This window comes from Podarcis liolepis, assembly GCF_965112155.1.
Source record: "Podarcis liolepis genome assembly, chromosome: 15".
NCBI classification, from domain to species: Eukaryota; Metazoa; Chordata; class Lepidosauria; order Squamata; family Lacertidae; genus Podarcis; species Podarcis liolepis.
In genome coordinates, this window is record NC_139566.1 from 17,970,247 (window position 1) to 17,994,569 (window position 24,323).

At 46.7% G+C, this 24,323-nt stretch overlaps 2 protein-coding genes across 16 annotated transcripts; one reads left to right on the forward strand and one right to left on the reverse strand.

The window, feature by feature from the left end:
* Positions 1-339: 339 nt before the first annotated feature.
* On the reverse strand, positions 340-18,275 carry LOC310694730 (V-type proton ATPase catalytic subunit A-like). Of its 10 annotated transcripts, none has more exons than XM_083478118.1 (16): positions 18,173-18,275; positions 16,080-16,208; positions 15,075-15,210; positions 13,822-13,950; positions 12,269-12,483; positions 10,244-10,381; positions 9,287-9,438; positions 8,900-9,062; positions 8,591-8,699; positions 7,804-7,926; positions 5,580-5,694; positions 4,567-4,630; positions 4,269-4,472; positions 3,407-3,501; positions 1,539-1,710; positions 340-725 (listed from the first exon to the last, which is right to left on the reverse strand). In XM_083478118.1, the coding sequence occupies exons 3-16, from the start codon at positions 15,154-15,156 to the stop codon at positions 633-635; spliced, it is 1,854 nt and encodes a 617-aa protein (XP_083334244.1). In that variant the 5' UTR covers positions 15,157-15,210; positions 16,080-16,208; positions 18,173-18,275; the 3' UTR covers positions 340-632. The 10 variants fall into 10 exon arrangements, with proteins under 10 accessions (XP_083334244.1, XP_083334240.1, XP_083334247.1 ...); XM_083478114.1 differs by having other exon boundaries at positions 16,080-16,205; positions 18,168-18,256; XM_083478121.1 differs by having other exon boundaries at positions 16,080-16,205; positions 18,173-18,253.
* Positions 18,226-23,207, forward strand: KLHDC9 (kelch domain containing 9). 6 transcript variants are annotated; one of them, XM_083478142.1, is made up of 5 exons: positions 18,226-18,316; positions 19,492-20,012; positions 21,488-21,656; positions 22,349-22,547; positions 22,761-23,207. In XM_083478142.1, exons 2-5 carry the CDS (start codon positions 19,504-19,506, stop codon positions 22,925-22,927), a joined length of 1,044 nt encoding a protein of 347 aa, XP_083334268.1. In that variant the 5' UTR covers positions 18,226-18,316; positions 19,492-19,503; the 3' UTR covers positions 22,928-23,207. The 6 variants fall into 6 exon arrangements, with proteins under 6 accessions (XP_083334268.1, XP_083334266.1, XP_083334267.1 ...); XM_083478140.1 differs by lacking the exon at positions 18,226-18,316 and adding an exon at positions 18,335-18,381; XM_083478141.1 differs by lacking the exon at positions 18,226-18,316 and adding an exon at positions 18,406-18,591.
* The last annotated feature ends 1,116 nt before the right edge of the window (positions 23,208-24,323 follow it).

Consider the following 24,323-nt stretch of genomic DNA (forward strand, 5'->3'; position numbering starts at 1 on the left):
CATTGGGGCAGGCGGGGGGGGGGGGAAAGCTATTCCAAATGCCTTGCCCCACCCATCCCTCCCTGGGAATTGTAAAAGGACAAGCTGCTGTTTAAGTTCTTATTCTTGCTCTCCCGACAGCTCACCTGATTTTTGTCATTTTGGGAGTGCTAACATTCCTTGTTCTCAATTAAGCATTCCTCAATAGGATTCAGGGTCTGCAAAGCTCTGATAGTAGGGTTGATTTAGGAATTGAGCAGAGCACACAGTTTAACCAGTCATATCCCACCTCATCTGACCACGCCATCGATAAGGTTTTTTTTGTTAACGTTTTCATATAATGAGTTATGCAGAAGTATAGATGGATAAACCACATACTCAAATTTATTCAAGTTATGCAAATTAAAAACCTACAAACAAATCCAAAGGTTTGCACCTGAGTCCTTTGCTTCCAATATTAAAACTGCTACCAAACAGCCACACGTGACTGGTTACAAACTGTGATGGTGTCAGCCCCCAGCCCCCTATTTGACATGAAAAATGAGCTCTTAGCAATGAGTTCTTAATTGGAGCTGTTACATCGCCGCCGCCCTGAAATGTGAAAAGTCCTGCTGCAAATCACTCAAAGTTTTGAGTACTCCAAGTCCTCCTTTTTAGTCTTCCAAGTTGCGGAAGGCATTCTGCATTTCCTCGCTAAGCTGGGCATAGTAAGCTTTGATATTTGCTTCTCCGTCCTTCCCTGGATCCTGGATAAAGAGACAAACCATGATTTATGAATGGCAGGCTGAGGACATATTGAAAGAAAAGAAAAGAAAAGAAAAGAAAAGAAAAGAAAAGAAAAGAAAAGAAAAGAAAAGAAAAGAAAAGAAAAGAAAAGAGAAAAGAGCTACTAGGACCAGCAGCACACTTTGGGCTATCAAATTTCTTTTTCTTTTTAAAAAGTAATTATTTTTATTTGTTTTTACAAATACAAAGTTGTAGAGATCCAAATATATATCCATATACAGAGATTACTCCAACTCTTGTGACTTCTCCCCACCCACTCCATGGGCTCCCATTTTAAACATTTACAACTGCATATTCTTCCATACTCTAAATATTATATAAATCCATATTGTCCATGGTACAAATGGAATCAAAATCCTGTCAAAGTTTCCATCTGCTTACAGCGGTCTCCTAAATAACTTATAATTTCCCCCCGTTCTTTTATAAAGTTTTTGTCCTCCGGGTTCCTGAGTCTTCCAGTCAGCTTTGCCATTTTGGCACAGTCCAACAGCTTGGTTTGCCATTCCTCTCTGGTAGGGACTTTTTCTTCTTTCCATCTCTGGGTGGGCTCTCAAATTTCAACAGTGTCCTATGTGACACTAAAATCTCTTCCCCACCATACCTCTCACACCCCGTTCTACAGCTCTGTTTTGGTGCCCCCTGCAGCACAGCACCCTGTATGACCGCACAGGTTGCACCACCCTAAAACCGCCTCTGCTAGGATGGAGGCAGGTAGAAATAAAAGGGAAGCTGCAATCAGCTCGTTAAACTGAAGGTAGACGGCCCAGCCTCACCTTGAACTTCATGGAGCTCAGCTTGTACATGATCTCCCCAAGGTTCTCGCGGATGACAGCCCAGGTGATTTTGTGCTCGGACTGAGCAGTGGACTCTACTGCGTGGCGGGCCAACTCATAGAAGCCAATCATGTTCTGGAGCATTCCTACTGTTTTGTAGAAAGGGCAGAACCTGGAATCAAGAAGCACGTTGAAGTACTTTAATGCACGCTCTGTGGTGAGCGAATAAATCAGAGCGCAAGTGCTGTGGAATGTCTTGAATTTTTTTTTTACTGGGGTGCTGTTTGTGGGAGGCACCCTCCTTAGTTATTTGTTTCATAAAATTTGTACATCGCATGACTGTAAAAAACAACTCTCAAAGTGGTTTGCAAAAAAGATAGAAGGACAAAGTTATCAATATGAAAAAATGGCAATAATTTAAGACTTTTGAAAAATTAAAACAATAGACTAAAACTCACATCAACTTCAACTTTCTGGGTAGGCTTGTCTAAACAAAAATGTTTTAGCAGATGTCAAAAAGCACCTGCCTGATGTCAATAGGTAGGGAGTTCCTCCCCAAACCTATCACCTGCATACCATTATGTCTGTCAAATAAGAAAAGGTACATTTGTTTTGCTACAGAAAAGTGGAAAGGATGAATAATCAAGGAAATAGTATGGGTAGGGCCTACGGACAGGAAGCTAGTAATTAACATTGGAAAGGCTTTGTGCTGATCAGACTCACTCCCATGTCGATACATCACTGAAGAATCTTGGTCGGGGGAAAGGAGCTGCTGTGCAACAGGGCTAGGGAATCTTTTGCCCTTTGGGTGTTGTTGGGTAGCAACTCTGATCACCCCTGACCTTTGGGCATGATGGCTGCAGCTGATGGGAGTCCAACAACACCTTAGTGTGGAGAACACCTCAAGGACTGCCTCTTTCCATATGAAACTACCCGGACTCTGAGATCATCTTCTGAGGCCCTCCTTTGTGTGCCTCCTCCTTGAGAGGTCCGGAGGGTGGCAACACAAGAAAGGGCCTTCTCTGCAGTGGCTCCCCATCTGTGGAACGCTCTCCCCAGGGAAGTTCGCCTGGTACCTTCATTATACACCTTTAGGCACCCGACAAAAACGTTCCTTTTTAAACCAGGCCTTTGGTTGATCTGATTGACATCCTATGCCCTTTTAATATGTGGGGTTTTTTTTGGTGGTGGTGGGGCTATTGGATTATTGTTCTTATTTTGATTTTACATATTGTGATATTTTCTGTGAATCACCCTGAGGACCTCTGGGCATAGGGCGGTATATAAATAAAATAAAATAAAATAAAATAAAATAAAATAAAGAAGATTGAGAGGCAATACGATAGCCATCTTCAAATATCTGAAGGGCTGTCACATGGAAGATGAAGCGAGCTTGTTTTCTCCTGCTCTGGAGACCCAAAACAATGGATTCAAATGATGAGAAAGGAAATTACGTCTAAACATTAGGAAGAACTTCCTGATGGTAAGAGCTGTTTGACAGTGGAACGGACTCCCTTGGAAAGTGATGCTCTCCTTCCCTGGAGGTTTTCAAACGGCAGTTGAACGGCCATCTTTCAGGGATTCTTTAGCTGTGATTCCTGCATTGCAAGATGTTGGACTAGATGACTCTTGGAAATCCCTTCCAGCTCTACAGTTCTATGATCTGGAGGGCCACAGGCTCCTCATCCCTGCTGAACAATATAGTACTGCATTGAAGTGTTGTGTTGGGAACTCCACTTTAATTCTGTTTTCAGCTAATTACAGAAAAGCAACACTTTGGCAGAGCTAAACGAGGAAAGTAGAACTTGGGCAAAAGTGCTGTGTGGAAGAGAGAGGTCCAAATATTGAGTCGACTGGTGTTGGGTTACCTGTCATAGGAAGAGTAGCCGTTTTGCTGCAGGAAGTCATCCTTGATCAGTTTGGCCACCTCCAGGGTGATCTTGTCCGTTTCAGCAAGAGACGCCTGGACAAAAGCAATAGTTATAAATGGGGAGCGGCAGCAGGAAAAGAGTGAGGTTGGGGAAAGAGAAGAATCAGGACCTAGGTACCTTCAATAGCCCTGCCTGCCATCTCTCTCAAACAAAACACTCGGTGCTTAAAATAAGAGGTGCCGAGGTTCAAACCTGCCTGGAAATTACACCTTTTCTTCCAGGCATTCTTTGCATAATCCCAGATTCCCCACCCAGCTTCATTTCTCCCCAACAGGGAAGTGCGGCAATGCAAGGCACACTGTGCACAGTCAGTGATCTAGGCTTAAGCCCTGCTGCGATTGGAAACAGATTCCAGGGCTTTGTAGCCATTTTTGGGTGTTTTGACCACTTCACATATTTTATATCAGGAATACTCACAAAAACCCTGTAAGATGTCTATTTTAGCAGTCTGGGTGACTTGAGTATAGCCAATTGCAGAGTTCCAATGCCCCAGGATTTGAGTTAACAATAGATTTTGAAATACCACTTGCACTCGCATCACTGTGACTTTTCAAAATAAACTGCAAAATCAGGTTCCTCTAATCCTTTCAAGGCACAGAGCTACAGCGCCAGGGTTACAGGCAAGGCAAGGCCCCTGGTCTCAACAAACTGGAATGGTGAAAAATTTGTGATGGCACAAATACCATCCCACTGAAGTGATAATGAGGCAAATGAAGATTTTTAAAGGAACAGAAACAAATTGATGAGTAATGATTTTTCTCTTCTCCCTCTGCAGACACCCTTCTGTTCTCCTCCTCACCTTTCCAACCAGCTGGACAATCTCTGCCAGATCTTCCTCCTCTTGTAGGATCTCCTTGGCCTTAGTGCGCAGGGAGACAAACTCCGGGTAGTGCCTCTCATAGTGTTCATCTAAGGCCCGCATGTATTTGCTGTAACTGATCAGCCAGTTCACTGATGGGAAGTGCTTTCGCTGAGCTAGTTTCTTGTCCAGCCCCCAGAAGACCTGGAATTATTAGGACCAGAAGGGAGGTGAGGAGTTAGCAGGACCATGTCAGGTAGTGTCAAGGAGCTGGCAACACTCTAGGAGAGAGACTCACCTGGACGATCCCTAGCGTTGCTGAGGTGACTGGGTCAGAGAAGTCACCGCCAGGAGGGGAGACCCTAGGAGTCAATGAGAAAAGTGAGATGAAACTCCCAGCAAGAGCTCAGTTGAGGATCTGATCCCACTGGAAGCTGGCAAGCTGTGGCCAAGCACACGCCAGGTATGAAACCAACAGATACCTACTTACTAAAAATGCAGGCCTCTTGCAAGTCTGAAAAAAGGAGACGTGTGTAAAATTCAGCCTGAGTCCACAGAGAGGTCTTTTTAAAACAAGAAAGCAGGACTGGACCCTGAACCTGGGACCTTAGGAACACCGAGCACCTGGTCTAATACTGACTCTGGGGCTGATGGGAGTTGTGGTCCAATATGGCCATGCTAGCTGAGAGCTGATGGGAGGTGGAGTGCAAAATGGCTGTGTTGGCTGGGCTGATGGGTGTTAGAGTCCAAAAGGGCCATGTTGGCTGAGGGCTAGTGGGAGATGTAGTTTCAAACTTCTGAAGGGCACTAGGGTGGAGAAAGCCATCAAAATGAATGGATTTGACGATTGGGGCTGATGGACACTTTAGCCCAAAATATCAGAGGCCACCAGGCTGACACGAGGCTGTGCTAAACTCACAAAATAAAATTTACTGCAAACACTAAAGAACGTTGATATTATTTTTAATATACCAACATCCACACACCTAGAGCTTTACAAAAACCAGAAATTACGTGACGCAAAATTCAATGCAAGGAAGGAAGATGGCTTATCTCTTTTCCTGGTTTTGGATTTTAGATAATAGGTGCTATCTTTAAAAACCACCCAGAGTTCTCTTACTCAATAGAAACTTGTCTGTCACCGACGTTAAGCACCTTTAGAGAGGTGTTGAAATAAGTAAATGATATCAATTAATTGCTTGAAAGGCAGTCGGTTTAGCCACTCAGAGATCTTTAACCAGGTTTAGGAGTCCCCTGCTTCACTTCTCTCCAACCACACCCTTGGTAGGGCACCGAGGTGGTGAAACTTACGCTCCAACAATGCTGACGCTCCCTTCCCGCTCTGGACTCCCCAAGCACTTCACACGCCCAGCCCGTTCATAGAAGGAAGCCAGGCGGGCACCCAAGTAGGCCGGGTACCCGCTGTCTGGAATTTAAGAATGTAAACGTAAGAAGAGTCCTACAAGGTCAGCAGCCCATCACCAGTTCTCACAGTGCCTCCCATGGGATGCCTACGAGCAGGAGCTGAGCACAACAGCACTCTTCTGCTCTTGTTCCACAGCAGCCTGGATTTAGACAGCACAGAGCCAGGATCGCCAGTAACCATGGTTATCCTCCGTGGATTTTGCCTAATTCCCTTTCTTTCTTTTTTTGCAGATAAGTTTTTATTAGTAATTATACATATTATACATACATACAAATAAACGTATACAAAATTCAATACTTAAGTTGCACAAAATCTAAACAGTCCGTAAGTCAAGAATATATTCATTTTAGGCTCTGCCGAGCCTTGGACTTCCTTCTACAACTTTGGTAAGTATCAGATAAACTTTATACTCACGTATTTTATTTCTTTCACATACTGGCCATTTACTGTTAGAGTTGTTTCCAATCCCGCTAGTGTCATTTAAGATTTAATTCCAATATATGTCCAATACTTAACCCAATTGTCATGTAGTTTCTGTTCATCCTAATTCCCTTTCAAAGCTGTCCAAAGTGGTGGCCATCTCATTTTGTATTTTTATGTTGTGAACCACCCTGTGATCTCCAGATGACAGACAGTATACTACTACTACTACTACTGCTACTACTACTACTACTAATAATAATAATGGTGTGCAGGTTTACAAAGGATAAGGGACAGGGAGGCGCTGAAAATCTTACATTGAAGGTGACTGCCTGATGTCAGGGTGCAAAGGAGGGGGATCAAGATGATCAAGGGCCTGGAAACCAAACCTTATGGGCAATGGTTGAAGGAGTTGGGGTGTTTAACCTGGGAGGTGATAGGCTAAAAGGTAAAGGTAAAGGGACCCCTGACCGCTAGGTCCAGTCGCGAATGATTCTGGGGTTGTGGCACTCATCTCGCTTTACTGGCCAAAGGAGCCAGTGTACAACTTTGGGGTCCTGTGGCAAGCATGACTAAGCCGCTTCTGGCGAACCAGAGCAGTGCACGGAAATGCTGTTTACCTTCCCACTGGAGCAGTACCTATTTATCTACTTGCACTTTGACGTGATTTCGAGCTGCTAGGTTGGCAGGAGCTGGGACCGAACAACGGGAGCTCACCCCGTCGCAGGGATTTGAACCGCCAACCTTTTGATTGGCAAGCCCCTAGGCTCTGTGGCCCTTTCAGGTGATAGGCTAGCCATCTTCAAGTACCTGTAGGGCTTTCTCAAGGAAGACGGAGCAAGCTTTTTTTCTGCTGCTTCAGAGGGTAGGACCCAAATCAGTGGAATCAATTTACAATAAAGGAGATTCCAACTAAACATTAGGAAGAACTTCCTGACAGCAAGAGCTGTTGGACAGTGGAATGGACTCCCTCAGAAAGTGATGCTCTCCTTCACTGGAGGTTTTTAAACAGAGGCTAGATAGCTGTTAGGAATTCTGTAGTAGTAGTAGTTAAATTTATATACCGCCCTTCATCTGAAGATCTCAAGACAGTTCACAAGATAAAGATACCAGACAAAAGCACAAAACAGCTAAAACAAAACAATAACCCCCACAGCCACAAACACATTTAAGAATGCCGTAGAATATTAATCAGCCAAAGGCCTAGTTGAAGAGGAACATTTTCACCTGGTGACTAAAGATGTATAGTGCAGTTGTGATTCCTGCATTGCAGGGGGTTGGACTAGATGGCCCTTGGGGTCTCTTCCAACTCCAGAATTCTATACTGAACTGGCACTGTTATATTAATTAATATATATATTAATGTGGAAGCACTCACACACTTTGGAACTCCTTGCCCACTGACATCAGTCAGGAAGGCACCCTTCATTGTAATGTTTTTGGTGTCTCCCTGTCCCTTGTGTGTCATGTTTTTCTTAAGACTGCAAGCCTGTGGGCAGGGACAGTCTTTAAACTTTAAGCTGATCAGGGCGACTTTTTGGCTGAAGATTGAGGTACAAAGGCTCTACATAAATTCAAATAAATAAACAAGAGTCGGGGGGAGCAGGATCGCTTGTCCCACGCTCACCCTATATAAATCCCCTAGACTTGGGAAATGAGGGAAGTCTCGAAAAACAAAAAGAGGGTTACCTGCAGGCATTTCAGCCAAACGCCCAGAGATCTCACGGAGTGCCTCTGCCCAGCGGGAAGTGGAGTCGGCCATCATGCTCACATGGTAGCCCATGTCACGGAAGTACTCTGAGAGTGTGATCCCTGGATGGAGTGGGGTAAACAGAAAAGAGAAAGAGAGAGAGAGAGAGAGAGGCATTGTGGGTGGGAAGAAGTCCCTCTGAGGAGCAAGCGTCTCAAGCAGAAGAGCCGGGAAGACAAGAAATCTTCCAAAAATATAGCGTGAGAGAACATCTCTTCCCTACCCCAAATGCAGGGAAGAGGTTGAGATCACAAGATGATCTCGGCTCAGGGCCTGCCTGCCTGTGAGGTGAGGTGAGGTGAGGAAAATGCCACAGGTGGTAGGCCCCCGCCCCGCCCCCCGCAGTGGCAGATCCGGGCTCTGAGGAGTGGGCCGCACACCTGCCTCTGTGTGCTGCTTGCCCACCACATGACAGCGGTGGGAGGGCGGGAGGCAGCAGCATGCATCCCATTCCTTGGAGTGTGGATCTTGCCGCTGTGGAGAAGGAGGAGGAGGTGGGGAACGGCATTTTCAGTTTTGCCTAAGCTGTTGTAGGGCACTAAAGATTCACCCAGCCCAGCATCCTGTCTCCAGCAGAGAGTGGCCTGGCTGGTGCCACTCCTTGCAGCTGGGAAGCATTCATGGAGAAGGCTGACATCGTATGGAACTAACAGTGGGATTATTTGGATGCCAGGGAGCCATTTTTATACATTTGCCTAAAACGGAGCGAGAGAAGGGCAGCCTCACCCGTGTAAATGGAGGCCTCTCGTGCGGCCACAGGCATGTTGGACGTGTTGGCAACAAGCGAGGTGCGCTTCATGATGGTCTCCGTCTTGCCATCCACTTCCATCGTCAGCTGAGAGAGGAAGCAAAGTGATTACAGGGCAGGGGAAGGGCTGGGGGTGGTTTCGGGAAGAGTTTGTGGGGTGGGGAGAGCTAGAGATTGGGGCAGTGCATAATAATGCTATGTTTGCCTTAAGGAATAAGGGTTTGGGAGCAAAGGACCAGGATGGCTCCGCCCACAGCACAAAGCCCCGCCCACTCCACTGATCTCACCTCAGGGAAGTCCCTCAGCACTTCAGACATCTCATTGCCCCGCTCACCGCAGCCCACGTAAATGATGACATCGCTGTTGGAATACTTGGACAGCGACTGGGAGATGACTGTCTTGCCACAGCCAAAGGCGCCTGGGATGGCTGTGGTCCCGCCTTGGACACACCTGTGGGAAGAAGTGGGGGGAGAGGATAATGGGGGGGGGGAAGGGAAAGGTTCTGCAGCCCAGCCCGCCCAGCCTCCCAAATGGTTTGGTGCCTGGTGGAAGATATAATTGCAGTGAGATCCAGGATCCTCTTTCCCTCTGGCCCTGCCCATTACTGGCATGTGGCCCCTGAAAGATGAATGTGGCCCTCAGGCTAAAAGAGATTTTCTCCACCCCTGGCTTACGGGAAGAGGGCGTCCAGGACCCTCTGGCCAGTCAGCAGCGGATGATTGGCCGGGAGCTTCTCTGACACGGGACGGATCTGCCGGACAGGCCACACCTGCACCATCGTGAGTTTCTCCTTCACTCCCTCAAAGTCGAGTTCCAACACCACATCCTTCGGGGAGAAAAGCACAGGGGTGAGAGTGGCCACGGTGCAGTTGCCAGAGGCTGGCTGTTCAAAATCGCCCATTTCAGTCCAAATTCACTATTTCCACCTCCCATTCTACAACATGAGAATAATAAGAATGACAACGGCTTACCACCTTACAGAGCTGTTCGAATGATTCCTGAGCTAATGTGACGTGCATTGGATGCTCTAAAAAGCTACATAAATCCTTTATATTGCTGTTATTATCATCACTATGGGACACTGGTGGCACTGTGGCCTAAAGCACTGAGCCTCTTGGGCTTGCCAATCAGAAGGTCGGCGGTTCAAATCTTCGCAACAGAGTGAGCTCCCATTGCTCCATCCCAGCTCCTGCCAACCTAGCTGTTTGAAAGCACACCAACGCAAGTAGATAAATAGGCACCACTGCGGCGGGAAGGTAAACGGCGTTTTCGTGCGCTCTAGTTTCCATCACAGTGTTCCGTTGCGCCAGAAGCAGTTTGGTCATGCTGGCCACATGACCTGGAAAGCTGTCTATGGACAAACACTGGCTCCCTTTGCCTGAAAGTGAGATGAGTGCCGCAACCCCATAGTCACCTTTGACTGGACCTAACCATCCAGGGGTCCTTTACCTTTTACTTTTACATCATCACTATTAAAAGGGAAGGCTAGAAAAATGTCAACGTCGGCATTGTATGGCTAAAAAGTAACAGTGTCGACCAATTACAGAACTCCCAGTCAATTTAATGCACAAGTTTTAGCCAATTAGTCGAATAAATCTGCATAGAAGAAGCACACATAAAACACTACCTACCGAAGTATCATACTGCCCAGCCGGAGCAACGTGGGTGACTGTGCCCCGGCACCTGGGGGGCACCATGATCATATGCTTGATGAGGGAGTTTTCGCGCACTGTTCCGTAAATATCGCCGCCAGTTACATGGCTCCCAACCTAAAGAAGTAGAAAGGAGAACAGCAGAAATGATTAAGAAGCACAACAGGATCTCAACATAAAAGAAGACCCAAGACAGGGGCTGGATGTGTTCTGTGAGAGTTCACACAAGCACAGAGAAGTCACATAAGGGGGAATTGGCTTAAGCATCCTGAGAGTCTTTGCATTTAAAGCAAACTTCTAATCCTCATGAGTGTGAAAACTGGCTTTGAAATGTATGAGAAACACCTACTGAAATCAACAGCTATGTTGCCGCAGGAATGCCTATGGGGAACTGTCCCACTAAGGATTTGAAGCCACTTTTCTGGATGTCTGATTCTTCTTCTTCTTTTTAAAGTGAGCTTCTAGCCTTATTTGAGAAGATATAAGGGAGAACACACAGGCAGTGTCCACTGCCCAAAGCCTTCATAAGGAGTTAACTTTCCAGCATTCTGGCCAATGAATGAAATGCCCCTATTTAAAATGTTATAAAAAGATTTACACGTTACAAAATTTACATTCCATTGCATGGACATATAACACAATACAATCACAACGTGATTCCTGTATTGCAGGGGGCTGGAGTAGTTGACACTTTGGGTCCATTCCAACTCTACAGTTCTATGATTCTGCAGTAAATGTTAGTCTACTATTACGAAGATTGCGGTAAATCTGAATTGATTCACACACACACACACACACACACACGTCTTCTTTGGCGATCACTCATAGCTGAGTAAGATTGTCTTCCATAAAATCATGTCCACTGTCCCCCTAGAAGGCTGAAAACCATTTTGGGATTCAGGAAGGGTCACCTCGGATATTGTTATGCGACGGTTTGCTAAGATCCTTGCAATAATTTTGCCGGCCGCAGCTATGCCTCGATAGTTTCCACAATCAGTTCTGTCACCTTTTTTAAAGAGATTGATAATTTTGGCACCCCTAAAGTCTTCTGGGATTTCTTCTCTTTCCCAGATTTTTTCGATGAGCTTGTGAAGTTGTTGTGTAAGTTCAAATTCCGCCCACTTTGAAGATTTCGGCAGGTATCCCATCAGGTCCACTGGCTTTGTTGCTTTTAATTTGGTTAATAGCTGTACACAACTCTCCCAGATTTGGAGATACTGCAAGCTCATCTCTAACTTGTTTTTGCAGAATTTGTGAGAGGACCTCAGTAGCCTTGGGGGGGAGGGGGGGTTGTGATTAAGGAGATGTTGGTAATGTTCTTTCCAGCGCAGTGAAATAACTTCTTTATCTTTTATAAGTGTGATACTGTCTGCTGAGCATAGGGGGCATATGCCATGATTTATTGGCCCATAGATGGTCTTTGTGGCTTTAAAGAAACTCTGTGCATCATGAGTGTCGGCTAAGTGCTGGATCTCTTGAGCTTTTTTTTATCTATCAGGTGTTTTTTAGTTCTCTGGTTCTTCTTTGAACCTCAGCCTTAGCGTAGGCATAGGTTCTTTTCTTAGTGACACACACACACACACACACACTCCTGCACATTTTCATTATTAAATTTCTGGCCATCAGCCTGTAAATCAAACATTTACAAAAGCACCTGGGTTCAGTTCCCAGCATTTCCATGTAAGGACTGGGAGAGACCCACCTCCCATGTCTGAAAGCCTGAGGAGCCACTGCCAGGAAATACATACTGAGATAGATGGACCAATAGCCCAATTCAATTTAAGACAGCTTCCTATGTTCCTATTGCAAGCCAGCAGGCTGGAGTAGACAGAAAGTTGGATTAGGGTAGAAGAGATCCAGCTTCCAATATTCACTCAGCCAAGAAGCTCACCTTAAGGCCCAGTGGTTCCCCAAACTTTCTGGGGCCACTGCCCCTTGGCTTCATAACTCATCCCTATGGCCCAGGGCCTTGTTGCGTCCCAAAACCAATAGCTTGTCTCTTACCCGGATGTTTGGACTGGGACTGAACTCCCATTTCAGGTCCTTGGACAAAGCCGAGATGTTGATGCCCCGGGGGATGTAGATGCTCTTGGTGAGCTCTGTGATGTCTTTCAGGGGGCGCTGGATCCCGTCAAAGATGGACCCCATGATGCCTGGGCCAAGCTCCACCGAGAGCGGCTTCCCCGTCCTCAGCACGGGATCCCCCACGCAAACACCCGCTGTAGCAGTTACTCAGGAAAAAGACTTTGATAACAGAGAGCAAAGAAAGGGCAGAAGGGGGGAGCAATGGGGTTCCTTCCCAGCCAGGCTGACCTGAAATAGATACTCTAATATTGTCATCTACCTTTGCACAGGTACTGCTTTGAACTTTGCCTTTTGGAAAGGTAAGAGGAGACATGATGCGAATTTATAAAATTCTGAATGCCGTGGAGAAAGCAGGCGGAGAATAAAATTTCTTCCTCTCTTATAATATTAGAACCTGTGTGTTCCAGTCCTGCTTGCTGGTTTCCCATTGAGGTCTCTGGTTGGCTACTGTGAGAGCAGGATGCTGTACCAGATAGGCCATTGGCCTGATCCAGCAGGCCTTTCTCGTGCTCTTAATACTTCCAAGGACAGTCTTCACTTGTGCCTTGTGACCGCCCCTCAATGGAGTCATTACTTTTTGGAAATGTAATCAGAGTCCCCACAACACCGTTAGAGCAATGGCTGGCTGTTTATGTGTGCTAAACATTATTTGGTTGTACCTCCTCTTTCAAATTTCTACACCTCCCATACCTCATATATATATATAGTGATTTCAATACATATGCGTGATTGTGTCTGGGGGGCGGGGATTAACAACAAGAAGAAACAATGGTTGGATCCAGAAACATAAAAAAAATTGTTTCAGGAAAACACAGTGTAAAACTCATGAGAAATCACATTGCAGAAGGACTGGACTCTACAGCGCCATCTGGTGTCATAGTGTTATAATGCATTTGAAACGCTTTAAAAAAACCAAAAAACTAATGTAGCTGAGTCCAATGGTTGGTGCAATGGGCCCTTCTGTACCTTGGCTGAAGGTGGTTTGTGAACCCCACATGCCTCCTTTGATTCCCCCTCGACCATGTGGCGTTCCCCTCCATCTACTGCTATCCTACATTTTCTTCCTCCTAAATTGCTGTAGCATTCCTGTTTGGATTTTCTAAGCACAGGGAACCTCCAGATTTAAGGGAGGAAAAGGTGGGGAAGCATAGGGACGGGCCCAGTCATAGTTTAAAAGGCAGCATGGAGAACAACCCCGACAGAATTTGTAAATCCGTTGAACTACGAAAAGCCTTGTAGAAGTAAAAGGTCAGAGGTGTTCCTTGCAACCAGGAACACAGGAGAAGTGCGTCTTAGGAAGGCGAGGCCCAAAGGTGGTTGAGAGATGGAAACGCAAGTCTCAAAAGGGACTGTGGAGGGAGGGAAGGAGGTAAAGGGAGCAGGTAGACTCAGGGCAGAGGAAGGGAGACAAAGGAGATAATGAGCCTAAAAAGCTGGAGGAGGCATCATCTTCACCCTTTCCAGAAAGATACAGGTCTCCTCATAGACTTGGATGGTAGCCAAATCACCCTCCAGACGGATTATTTCGCCCACCAGCTCAAAGTGTCCGACGCGCACCAGCTCGTACATGGCAGCCCCAGCCATCTTGCAGGCAATCACCACTGGCAGGGGGGAGAGAGAAAGAGAGAGTCACCCCACCTTCGATCACAAGCTTGTTTGCTTCTCCAGCTAGTGCCGGCCCTCGGTATCTGCCTTAATTTAAACCACAGCTACACATGTGCAGATTACTGGGCTTGCAAACCATGATACAAACAAATCTCAGCGTTTCAGTTCTCCACGTAAACCCTGTGCAGTAAACCAGTCTAGAAGCTAAGAGAGCATGGAGAACAGTGGCCAAGTCATTATTCTCCAAAAGGAGCTGGAAAGAGGCACTCATGATAGTAGTAGTAGTAGTAATAATAATAATAATAATAGTAGTAGTAGTAGTAGTAGTAGTAGTAATATATTATTTATAATATAATAATATAATATAATTATTATATTATATTATTATATTAATTATTTATAATATAATAATATAATTATAATTATAATAATAGTAGTAGTAGTAGTAGTAGTAGTAGTAGTAATATATTATTTATACCCCACACATCTGGCTGGGCTTCCCCAGCCACTCTGGGCGGCTTCCAACAAAATATTAAAATACAGTAATGCGTCAAACATTAAAAGCTTCCCTAAACACTCCTAACCACTCCTGACCACTGAGGTCACCTGAGCCTCCAATGACAATGTTGGATCCAGGAGCACTCCATTTCCCCCAGCAAAGCTATAGTCCTGCTCCTTTCCCAGGGGGAAAGCAACCTTGTGCAGAACAGGCCATCTTGACTCTAGCAGTGCAGACAGAAGCAGACTTTCCCTTCCAATCCCAGCCCCACCTCTTTCAAAACTATCAGTTATTTTAACCACAAATGTTGCAGAAAGTGTTAGAAGCCAAGAGAGGGGGATACTGAGAATGGGAGTCCAATAAAAAAATCTTAGAGGACCACGGGTTCCCTATCCTTGTTTGTAGTTAGCACAATCCAGAGGTTTTAAATGTTGATTAACAGACTGTTCAAACTTTAAAAAAGAAGAAGGAAGTGTTATGTTCAGTTTGGTTTACTAACATGCCTTGCTACACAAAGGGCAAAATTGGGTTATTCATTGCAGAGTAAACTCATTTGCTCCTATTTTCCATTTTGGTTGTTGGAGGGTATTATTAAGTTTCTCCAAGTGCCAGAGAACCTACCTGGTCCAGAGACACCATGCACAAATCCCATCTCACTCTCCTTCTCTGCATCCCCAATCTTCGGAAGTTTGGAGAACTCCATGATTCTGGAAGGTGAGATGAGGCCGCAGGGTAGGACTTTCAACGGCAACAATACCTGCATCAGAAATGGGGTGGGAGGATGAATCGAAGCAGGGGGTGGGGTGGGACCCATGCTCTGGGTCTTTTGCACTGAGCTTCAGATTTCCTGCTGCTTTCAGAAACTTTTGTATATAAAATATGCTCGCACAGGGCAGTTTAGCGCAATGCTGGTAAGACCACAGTCACCCAAAATCTTAATCTGCCCAGACAGAAAGCACATACAGTGGTACCTCAGGTTACATATGCTTCAGGTTACATACACTTCAGGTTACAGACTCCGCTAACCCAGAAATATTACCTCAGGTTAAGAACTTTGCTTCAGGATGAAAACAGAAATCGTGCTCCGGCAGCACGGCAGCAGCAGGAGGCCCCATTAGCTAAAGTGGTACTTCAGGTTAAGAACAGTTTCAGGTTAAGAACAGACCTCCGGAACGAATTAAGTACTTAACCCGAGGTGCCACTGTATAAAATTAGCAAGTGTGGTGTTGTGCCAGGGGCTTGCACCCGAGTCTTTCAGCACCCAGCAACCCCTCTGCAGCCCACCCCTGTCCCCACACATTTTCAAATGGTGGGTCACAGCTGGGGAAGAGCTTCGCCTAAGCTGGAGTGTACATTTTGCTATGGTTGCCAACTTTCTTTTCTAGTGGGGCTTCTGTGCCTTTACGACAACAACATTGCAGGGCAGGTGGAATGCTCACCGGTGAAAGCTGTTTCTGTGTGGAGATAAAGCGGCTGGAAAAATATTCATCAGCCTGTCATGCACCCGTTAAAGGCACAGGAGCCCCGTCAGAAATACATGGAAAACACACCATTGGCAACTGTGGTCCAAAGCTGTGAAGAGCACCCATTCCCACCCACACTGAATTCCTGAAGGCCAAGCCTTACCTTTTGGAAGAGGTGCCTATTTGGAGATGAGGAGTGAGAAAGTCCTTCCTCGCGTGTGGATGCTTAGATCAGCCTGACCTCTCTTTCTGCTCTCAAGGTTTAGTCAGGCTTGGCAGGGCGGTGCTCCTACTTTTGGGAGGGGGGGATGTTATTATTATACAGGGAAAGTGGTCAGGTAAACAGGTATGGCACGACCGCTTTCTGCTCTGAAACCAGTTCCGACCTGAGCAGGGCACAGAGAGCTGGGGAGAGGCTGGAGGTCACTGGGACAGGAGGAACGGAGCAAAACCTTACAAAGCGACTGCAAACAGTCATTCTGTGTACTGTCAACAGTCCACTGGATTCTCCTTCCTGGTGCTTCAGGGCGGGGGGCTGCTCTGTTCTGATCCCCTTCCATAGGAAACAGAAACTCAACAGTTTTCTCCATATTGCCACATCTCTATGTGGGGTGGGGGGATGTACCTGTTGAATTTCTGCCTGCCATGTATCTGTTAAAGGCAGAGAAAAAGAGTGGCTTTGGCTTTGGATTGCATGGGAATAGCAACCCTCTTTGATAACAAATAAATTTCAGGGAGAATTTTGTCAAGGAGCCATTTAAATCAGGGTCCGAATCCCGCAACGGGGTGAGCTCCCGTTGGTCGGTCCCTGCTCCTGCCAACCTAGCAGTTGGAAAGCACGTCAAAGTGCAAGTAGATAAAATAGGTACTGCTCTGGCGGGAAGGTAAACGGTGTTTCTGTGCTCTGCTCTGGTTCGCCAGAAGCGGCTTAGTCATGCTGGCCACATGACCTGGAAGCTGTACGCCGGCTCCCTCGGCCAATAAAGCGAGATGAACGCTGCAACCCCAGAGTCACGACTGGACCTAATAGTCCGGGGTCCCTTTACCTTTATAGGATCAGTGCTGGATTGTCCAATAGGCAGACTAAGCATGTATTTAGGGCACCAGCAAAGCAGGGACACACACAGAGACACACACAAAGAGAAATGAGATACTTTTTTTGAAAGAATTTGACATAGATTTTTTTAAAGCATCAAAACAGTCATTATGGGGAGAAACACAGCTTTGTTAGTTTTCCTTACACTCCACCCCACGCTGTTCCCCCATTTTTCTGTTCTCTTATTACTTATCCCCACCTAAACCATAGGGGCATCCTACTAACGTTTATCGAAATAATACGAGGGAATCAGGTCCCATGCATGTACATTTCAGCATACATGTAAGTTTTGAAAAAGAAAATTTTATTTTACAGGTTAGTATTGTTTTTATTTTGAATTACATATGGTGGAGGAGGGACCATAAACTTTTCAGTGCTTAGGTCCTCTAAAGGGCTTAATCCAGCTCTGTACAGGATACATGCACATTTTAGACAGCATTGTGTGAACATGGGTTACAAATCCCACACTAGGAATGCAGTGAGTGTGTACAGAAAACAGGAATGTAAACATGAAGGTTGCCAGGTCAGGAGCATCCCAGATCCTGAGCTTTCAGGCCTCAAACCTGAGATCTAGGGATGGCGTCTGGTGAGTCTTCTTCTGTGCTCCCTACCACCTCCCTGGAGATGAATTGGGAGAAGGGAGGTGGGTACAGAGAACGGCAAACCCTCATCCTCTCAGAGTCTATGCAATAATTTTCAGAGGTGGAGGTTAATTGGGGAAGAAGGGCAGACCCCACCCCCAAGACTCTATGCAATAATTTGCAGGCTGAAGCTTGCAAGCTGCACACACAGTATTCTTAATTTTGCTTTTGTGGGGGGTTTTTTAATACACTCTCGTCCACCTGGAGATTCAATCCCCACCCCTGCCACCTGGAGGGGGCCAGGCAAATCTGGATACTTCAAGTCAATCCCAGAGGTCTGGCAGCTCTAGTGAGCACAACTACAGCTCGCGGTTTCAACTTTTTTGAAAACAAACGAAGGAAGCTCTATGATACTACCACCTCCAATTCCCCCCTGTCACCCCCAGCTCATCATTTTTGCCATCAATGGTTATTGTTCTTCGGCAAATCCCAATTCTTTCCAGATTCCTCGTGACGCCCCTATGCTGGCCGTAAAACAAACACACACACACGGATTATTAATGCTCCTGCTGACTTTACCACACTCAGCAAATGCTTTCTGGCAGGGCCTGCCTTTTCCTGTAAGCCACAGAATCGGTTGCCAAGACACATGATGGGGTTGCTAGGGGCTGCCTATTGCTAGGCAACCAGGCTTTCTGCTCTGCAGAGGCTTCTTCTTTTAAGGTAGGCCCAAATGACTGTTTCTGAGATTGATGACACAGCCATTCCTGCATGCACACACAAATCTGGTTTGAGAGTTTTTTTGGGGGGGGGAATGGGGAGGGACATTTATCCAGCATAACTGGAAAACACACCCTGGCAGTGTGCTCAGAGGTGTTTGTGAGCATGTGCACAATAAGCTTTTTCTTTTTGCTGGCGGGGGGTGGGGTGAGGGGAGACAAGCCTTGAAGCTTGTGATCTGACAGCTACCATATGAAGAGGAGGAACGTTATTTTGGAGTAGGACAGGGTGCATTTTAAAAACAAAACAAAATTAATTGCACCAATCTCCTTGCACAAATGCTTCCACCCTTCCTATTTACCAGAGGAAGGGCACCCTTTCTTAACCTGTTCCTGGTATAACATGCTTGTTGTTCCAGCTCTTGCCTTTGGGCATGCCTTGGTAAAATGACCTGAGCTTGGTGGGGGCAGCCAGGGAAAGGGGCATTGATTTTCAGTTTAGGCTCAGTGGTGCAGGGACTTTTTAAAACCAAGTACAAAAAAATATGTTTATTCTTATTTTAGTTTTTGGAGGGGTAGGAAGAGCGTGTCAGGGGTGAGGATGCATATGCTTGTTTGTGTATCGTAAGGGTAGATTTTCAGTTCAGTTCATTGTTTAAGTGAAGTGGTCTATTTACATATGGTGTATTGGAGCACATTCCTGGAGTCAGTTCGGCCATGCATTTAAAACACTGTGATACTTCTTTAAACAGTCACGGCATGCGCTGAAGAATTCTGGGATCCGTAGTTTGTTAAGGGTGTCGAGAGCTGTTAGGAAGCACCTGTTCCCCTTTTAAAGCTACAATTGCTAGAGTGGTTTTAACAATCAATCCCCCTTCCCAGGGAAGTTGAGGGAGTTGGGTAAGTTTAGCCTGGCACAGAGGGGACAGAAGTGATATGAGAGGCAGTTTATGAAGGAGTGTTGTTTCATTGGGCATCTAACAATAAGACCTGTCAGTATTTTTTATTGTTGGTAATCTCCACATCTCTCCTCTTTCCTGCAAGAAAAAATTGTTTTCTTGAATTATTTTAGGTTTGTTCCAACATGGCTATTTGCAGTTCATTAAGATGAATAAATAAAACCCTCTTTGGATTGTCCACTACCTGGTCCCTTGACCCTTCTTGCTTTGCCCCCTGCAGGTCAAACCTGGTATGGCAGCCACCGGCCGCAGCTGGGAGTGGAGGCCAGTGGTGTGCAGTGACCTCCTCGGCCGTGCATTCCACTCGTGCAATGTGGTGCAGGGCAAGCTCCTCATCTTCGGGGGCCTGAAGTCGCGGGAGACCCAGGAGCCGCCCCTTGGGGATGTGGTGGCCTTCGACCCCTCACTCCAGACGGTCAAAAGGATGGCTCCCGAATGCGAGCACCCCCGGAGCCACCATGAAGCTGTGGTCCTGTCTGACCGCTTCCTGTGCGTGGTGGGGGGCTGGGACGGCTCCCGCCGGGTCTCTGACGTGTGCTGCTTTGATGCCGAACAGGGGCAGTGGGAACGCTGGGCTGCAGGGCCCTCCAACCAGGCCCCTGTGGGGCTCAGCAGCCACACTTGCACTAAGCTCACGGACCATGAGGCACGGGTGGTGGGCCGCGAGGGCGGGCTGCGAACTCAGCGGCGCTACGCCAGCATCTTCACGTTGCATCTCAACCCTGTCAGCAAGACCTACTGGTAAGACCTTGCCCAGAATACCGAGCTGCTTGCAAGGACTTCAGTCCTACAAAGGTTTTTCACCTTCTCTCATAACACTGGAACACATGGGCATCTAGAGAAGCTGAGCGTTGGAAGGGTCAGAGCAGATGAAAGAAAGTACCGTATTTTTTGCTCTATAGGATGCACTTTCCCCCCTCCAAAAATTAAGGGGAAATGTGTGTGCATCCTATGGAGCGAATGCAGGCTCCTTGGCTTCAGCGATAGCAATGCGAAGCCTCCGAAGCGCAGAGGGAGAGCTCCCCCCACTCTCCGGAGGCTTCGTGTTGCTTTCGCTGAAGCCTGGAGAGCGAGAGGGGTCGGTGCGCATTGACCCCTCTGGCTCTCCAGGCTTCAGGGATAGCCGCCTGAAGCCTCTGGAGCGCAGAGGGAACTCACGCTGCGCTCCGAAGGCTTTGGGTTCCTTTTGCTGAAGCCGGGAGAGCAATACTCTCCCGGCTTCAGCAGAGAGGGAGAGAGAATTGGAAGGGACCCTGTTTCTCCTGCCACTTCGCTGAAGGGGCGCTGAGCAGAGAGGGGGAGAATTTTTTTTTCTTGTTCTTCCCCTCTAAAACAAGGTGCGTCCTATGGTCAGGTGCATCCTATAGAGTGAAAAATATTGTACTTCTTCACACAGCGCATAATTAAAACTGCACAACACAGAATGACTTTAAAAGAAAGTTGGACAAATGGAGGAGAAGGCTAGCAATGGCTACTAGCCGTGTTGGCTATGCTCTGCCTCCTATGTCAGAGGCACCAATGCTTCTGGATTCCAGAGGGGAGAGGGCTCTTGTGCTCAGATCCTGCTTGCAGGTTTCCTACAGGCATTTGGTCGGCCACTGTGAGAACAGGATGCTGGACTAGATGGGTCACTGGCCTGATTCAGCAAGCTCTTCTTATTTTATGTGGCTGCACCTACAAGCTTAGATGGTACAGGTCAGACTTAAATAAACATCTGTTAGATTTAGCAAGCAAGGGGGATCCTCCAGATGTTCTTGGACTCCAACCCCCACCATCTTTGACCATTGGCCACAATGGCTGCTGGGAGTTGCGAGTCCAACCGCTGGTATAGGAAAACCAATGTGGCATAGTGGTTAGTCTTGGTCCTGGGAGACCAAAGTTCAGGTCCCCACTCAGCCATGAAGCTCACTAGGTGACACTGAGCTCACTCACTGCCTATAAGCCTAACACACAGGCTTGTTGTGGGGTTTAAATGAGAGAACCATGTACACACCTTGAGTTCTTGATAGAGGGCTTTCTAATTTCCTTTTGTTCTTTCTTTCTTTCTTTTTGCTTTTCTCTATTTTTCTTTTCTAGATTAGTGTGATTTTCATTGTATTTTATGTTGTATATTATGTTGTATTTTATGTTATATTTTCATTGTATTTTTATGTTTTAATTAAAAAAAAAAATTATTTTTAAAAGAGCATCCTTTGCCTCTCTCCTCCTGTTGCCAGGTACAAAGAAGAGGAATCACGCACGGCCTCCCGGGCCGGCCATTCTGCCATGCTGCTGCGCGAAACCACCCCAAGCGGGAAGAGCAGTGGCTACAATCTGGTGGTCTTTGGAGGACGGGACTCTGCTGACTTCGACATAGCTGGACACTGGGGGAAAAGCAAAATCCATGTGAGTGTGAGTGGGGTGGGTGCACGATGTGGCCTTGCAGAAATAGGAAAGCCAAGATCCCCTCACGTGTGTATGTGGAGGTGGGCTATAGCTCAGTGGTAGAGCATCTACTTTACTTGAAGAAGGTTCCACATTCATCGCCAGGCAGGGCTGGGATAAAACTCCCCGTCTGAAGTCCTGTAGAGCCTCTGCCAGTCAGTGTTGACAATGGTGAGATGAATTGTCTCAGTATAAGCAAACAAACCTAAAAGCAGTTGCAATTAAAAACATACTTCCACCTAGTGATCTCAGGGATTGCCAGGCACCACCACCAAGGCCTCCCCTGCTAATTGTAGGGTCCAAATGGCTAGTACTGTGGAAAGTGCTCTTTTGGGTTCAGATCAGGATGTGAAATTGAGCCTCTTGGAGTGCTACCTTCCTCCCCTTTGCATCAAACCCTTTTCTCCAAATGTTTACCCTCGAGCTTCTACTGCTCTTGGCATTCTCAGCCTGTCCTGTTGTCCTCAACATCATCCATCCAACCATCCTGCCCCACTGGAATCCAGTCCCTCCGCTTAACAATCCATATTCTCTCAATAAAATTAAGCATTTTTAATCCACATTCTAATAAAAGAATTTAGCGACGCTTAAACCTATACAGCCTCCATCTCTCTGCACTTTTCAAAGTCTGTCGCACCCTTTCCCTCCCTCAGGTTGATTCTGTCCATGCTCCTGGGCTGACAGAGAATCTCTCTCGCTTGGTCAGCACTGAAAAGGGATCCCGGCAGGGTCCCAAAGGCCTGAGGCACCAATCTTGCACTGTGGTGGGGCCTTTTGCTGTCATCTTTGGTGGGGAGACTTTATCGACCGGCAGGGATGCCATTTGCAATGATCTTTACATCCATGATACAAGTAAGTGACATCTTTTTGCAAAGAATCTCTCTGGCCAGAAGCTGGGACAAATCTGGGGGGGGGGGGGGGCGCTTATTAGATATCTTGGCCTATCCCATCTCTCCACACAAAGAAGGTTCAGGTATGAGCCTCTTTTGCATCCAACCAGCAGCTAGAGTTGATGGGATAGGAAGTTTCTCCCAAGAACCTCACAGAGCTTGTCTCTTCTCTCAGGGTCTTCGCCAGCAAACTGGTTTCACTTCTCTTGCTCCAACCGGGGCCAGAAGAGAGTTGGCCACCGCACCTGCCTCTGCAATGACAAGCTCTACCTCATCGGAGGGTTTGGGGCTGATGGAAAGACGCCCTGCCCAGAGATCTGCAGCTTGGAGTTTGCTCTGTGAAGTCTGAAGCCTCTCGCTACTGGCTCTCATCAACACCCTCAAGTGGACAGCGCTCTCAATTCTGCTCCACTCTCCTCTTGCCTGCAGGGGAAAGTGAGCCCCTGGGCCATGTGAAATAAAGCACCCCTCTGGCATGTCAGAAAGACTTCGATGCTCTTTCTGCAGGTAAATGTACAAGAGGGGGAATTGATCAGACTGAAGGACAGTAGGAAGAAAGTACCTCATCGGGCAGGGGTGTAAGAGTCCAAAATTATGAATAAAGGTTTTCCGTGTAAACATCTTACTGATTTCTGAGGGCCTTCAGTATTGAAATCTGATCCATGTTTATCTGCACTCTACACTATTTAACACACCTTTTGCAATGGCAAACAAAAGCTGAATTCATCACCCCGTCTATGCGCATTTGCCAGATTTTGCTTATTTGGGGGAGTCTGGTTTTAGCAAATTAATGAGAGTTTTAATCACCTAAGTCTACATACATGAACAGTTTTTTGTGGCATGGCAGGGGTGGGGGTGAAGCTTATTTTGATTCACATGATGCACACCCCATCTTGAAAACAGCAGTGTTCCTGCAAGAGATGGGGAAATGCCTTTTAAAGTGACCCCTGTATTGACATTTTTTTAAAAAGGGGTGTTCCCCAACTATTTGGGCTTTTGACTGAGTAACAGATTTAAGCATAGTAGCCACTTACTTTGGATGATTCCATTCTTTTGATTTATGATGATTGCAGCACATAACTTTGTTCCACTGTGCTACTTATTGGAAGGGTGTGGGGCAAGGAGGTCGATTCCTACACACTATATAGGACATTCCTCATCTGGTTTCTCAGATTTTAAGTATATATTTGTGCCCAACACGGGCTAGAAACTCACTCTGAAAGCAGAGATACTGAAGAAGCCAACAGCTCCTATTTTGCTCTAGCAGAATCTTGGCATTCAAACACCAGCCCTATAAGCTACCTAGCCCAACTTCACCAAATGTTTTGGACAACTCCCATGTGGCTGGGGCTAATGGGAGTTGTGGTTCAAAACATCTGGGGAGCATTGGGTTGGCTCTGGACTAGCCAGGTGGGAGCCATTAACTGGAGATGCTAGAGGCCAAACCTGGAACCTTCTGCACACGAAAACGTGTGTGCTGCCACACGCCTTTGTGCCTCCCCTAGCCTTGTGACGTCTCTCGAGATATCATTCCCAGCCCTGCTGTGTAACCTCCTTTAACTAGGGATGCCAGTGACTGAAGCTAAGGTTTCCTCCACTGGGAATGAGGGAACCTGTGGCCCTCCAGATGTTGTTGGACTCCATCTCCCATCAGCCCCAGCCAGCAAGACCAATGACCAAGGATGGTGGGAGTTGGGTGTCCAACAACATGTGAAAAGCAGCAAGTTCCCCATCCTTG

What these genes read in the sequence shown, in the direction of transcription:
- LOC310694730 (XM_083478115.1), bottom strand. Translation starts at nt 18,244, where the DNA reads ATGTGTCTTGGCAACCGATTCTGTGGCTTACAGGAAAAGGCAGGCCCT. An exon ending in GAAAGCATTTGCTGAGTGTG is followed by an intron (nt 15,211 to 18,172) that starts GTAAAGTCAGCA and finishes TTTCTGATGCAG; the next exon opens with GTATTGTTGCCGTTGAAAGT. An exon ending in AGCGTCAGCATTGTTGGAGC is followed by an intron (nt 4,631 to 5,579) that starts GTAAGTTTCACC and finishes ATTGACTCCTAG; the next exon opens with GGTCTCCCCTCCTGGCGGTG.
- KLHDC9 (XM_083478138.1), top strand. Translation starts at nt 18,652, where the DNA reads ATGCTTCCACCCTTCCTATTTACCAGAGGAAGGGCACCCTTTCTTAAC. An exon ending in CCTTTCTTAACCTGTTCCTG is followed by an intron (nt 18,709 to 19,491) that starts GTATAACATGCT and finishes TGCCCCCTGCAG; the next exon opens with GTCAAACCTGGTATGGCAGC. An exon ending in CCTGTCAGCAAGACCTACTG is followed by an intron (nt 20,013 to 21,487) that starts GTAAGACCTTGC and finishes TCCTGTTGCCAG; the next exon opens with GTACAAAGAAGAGGAATCAC.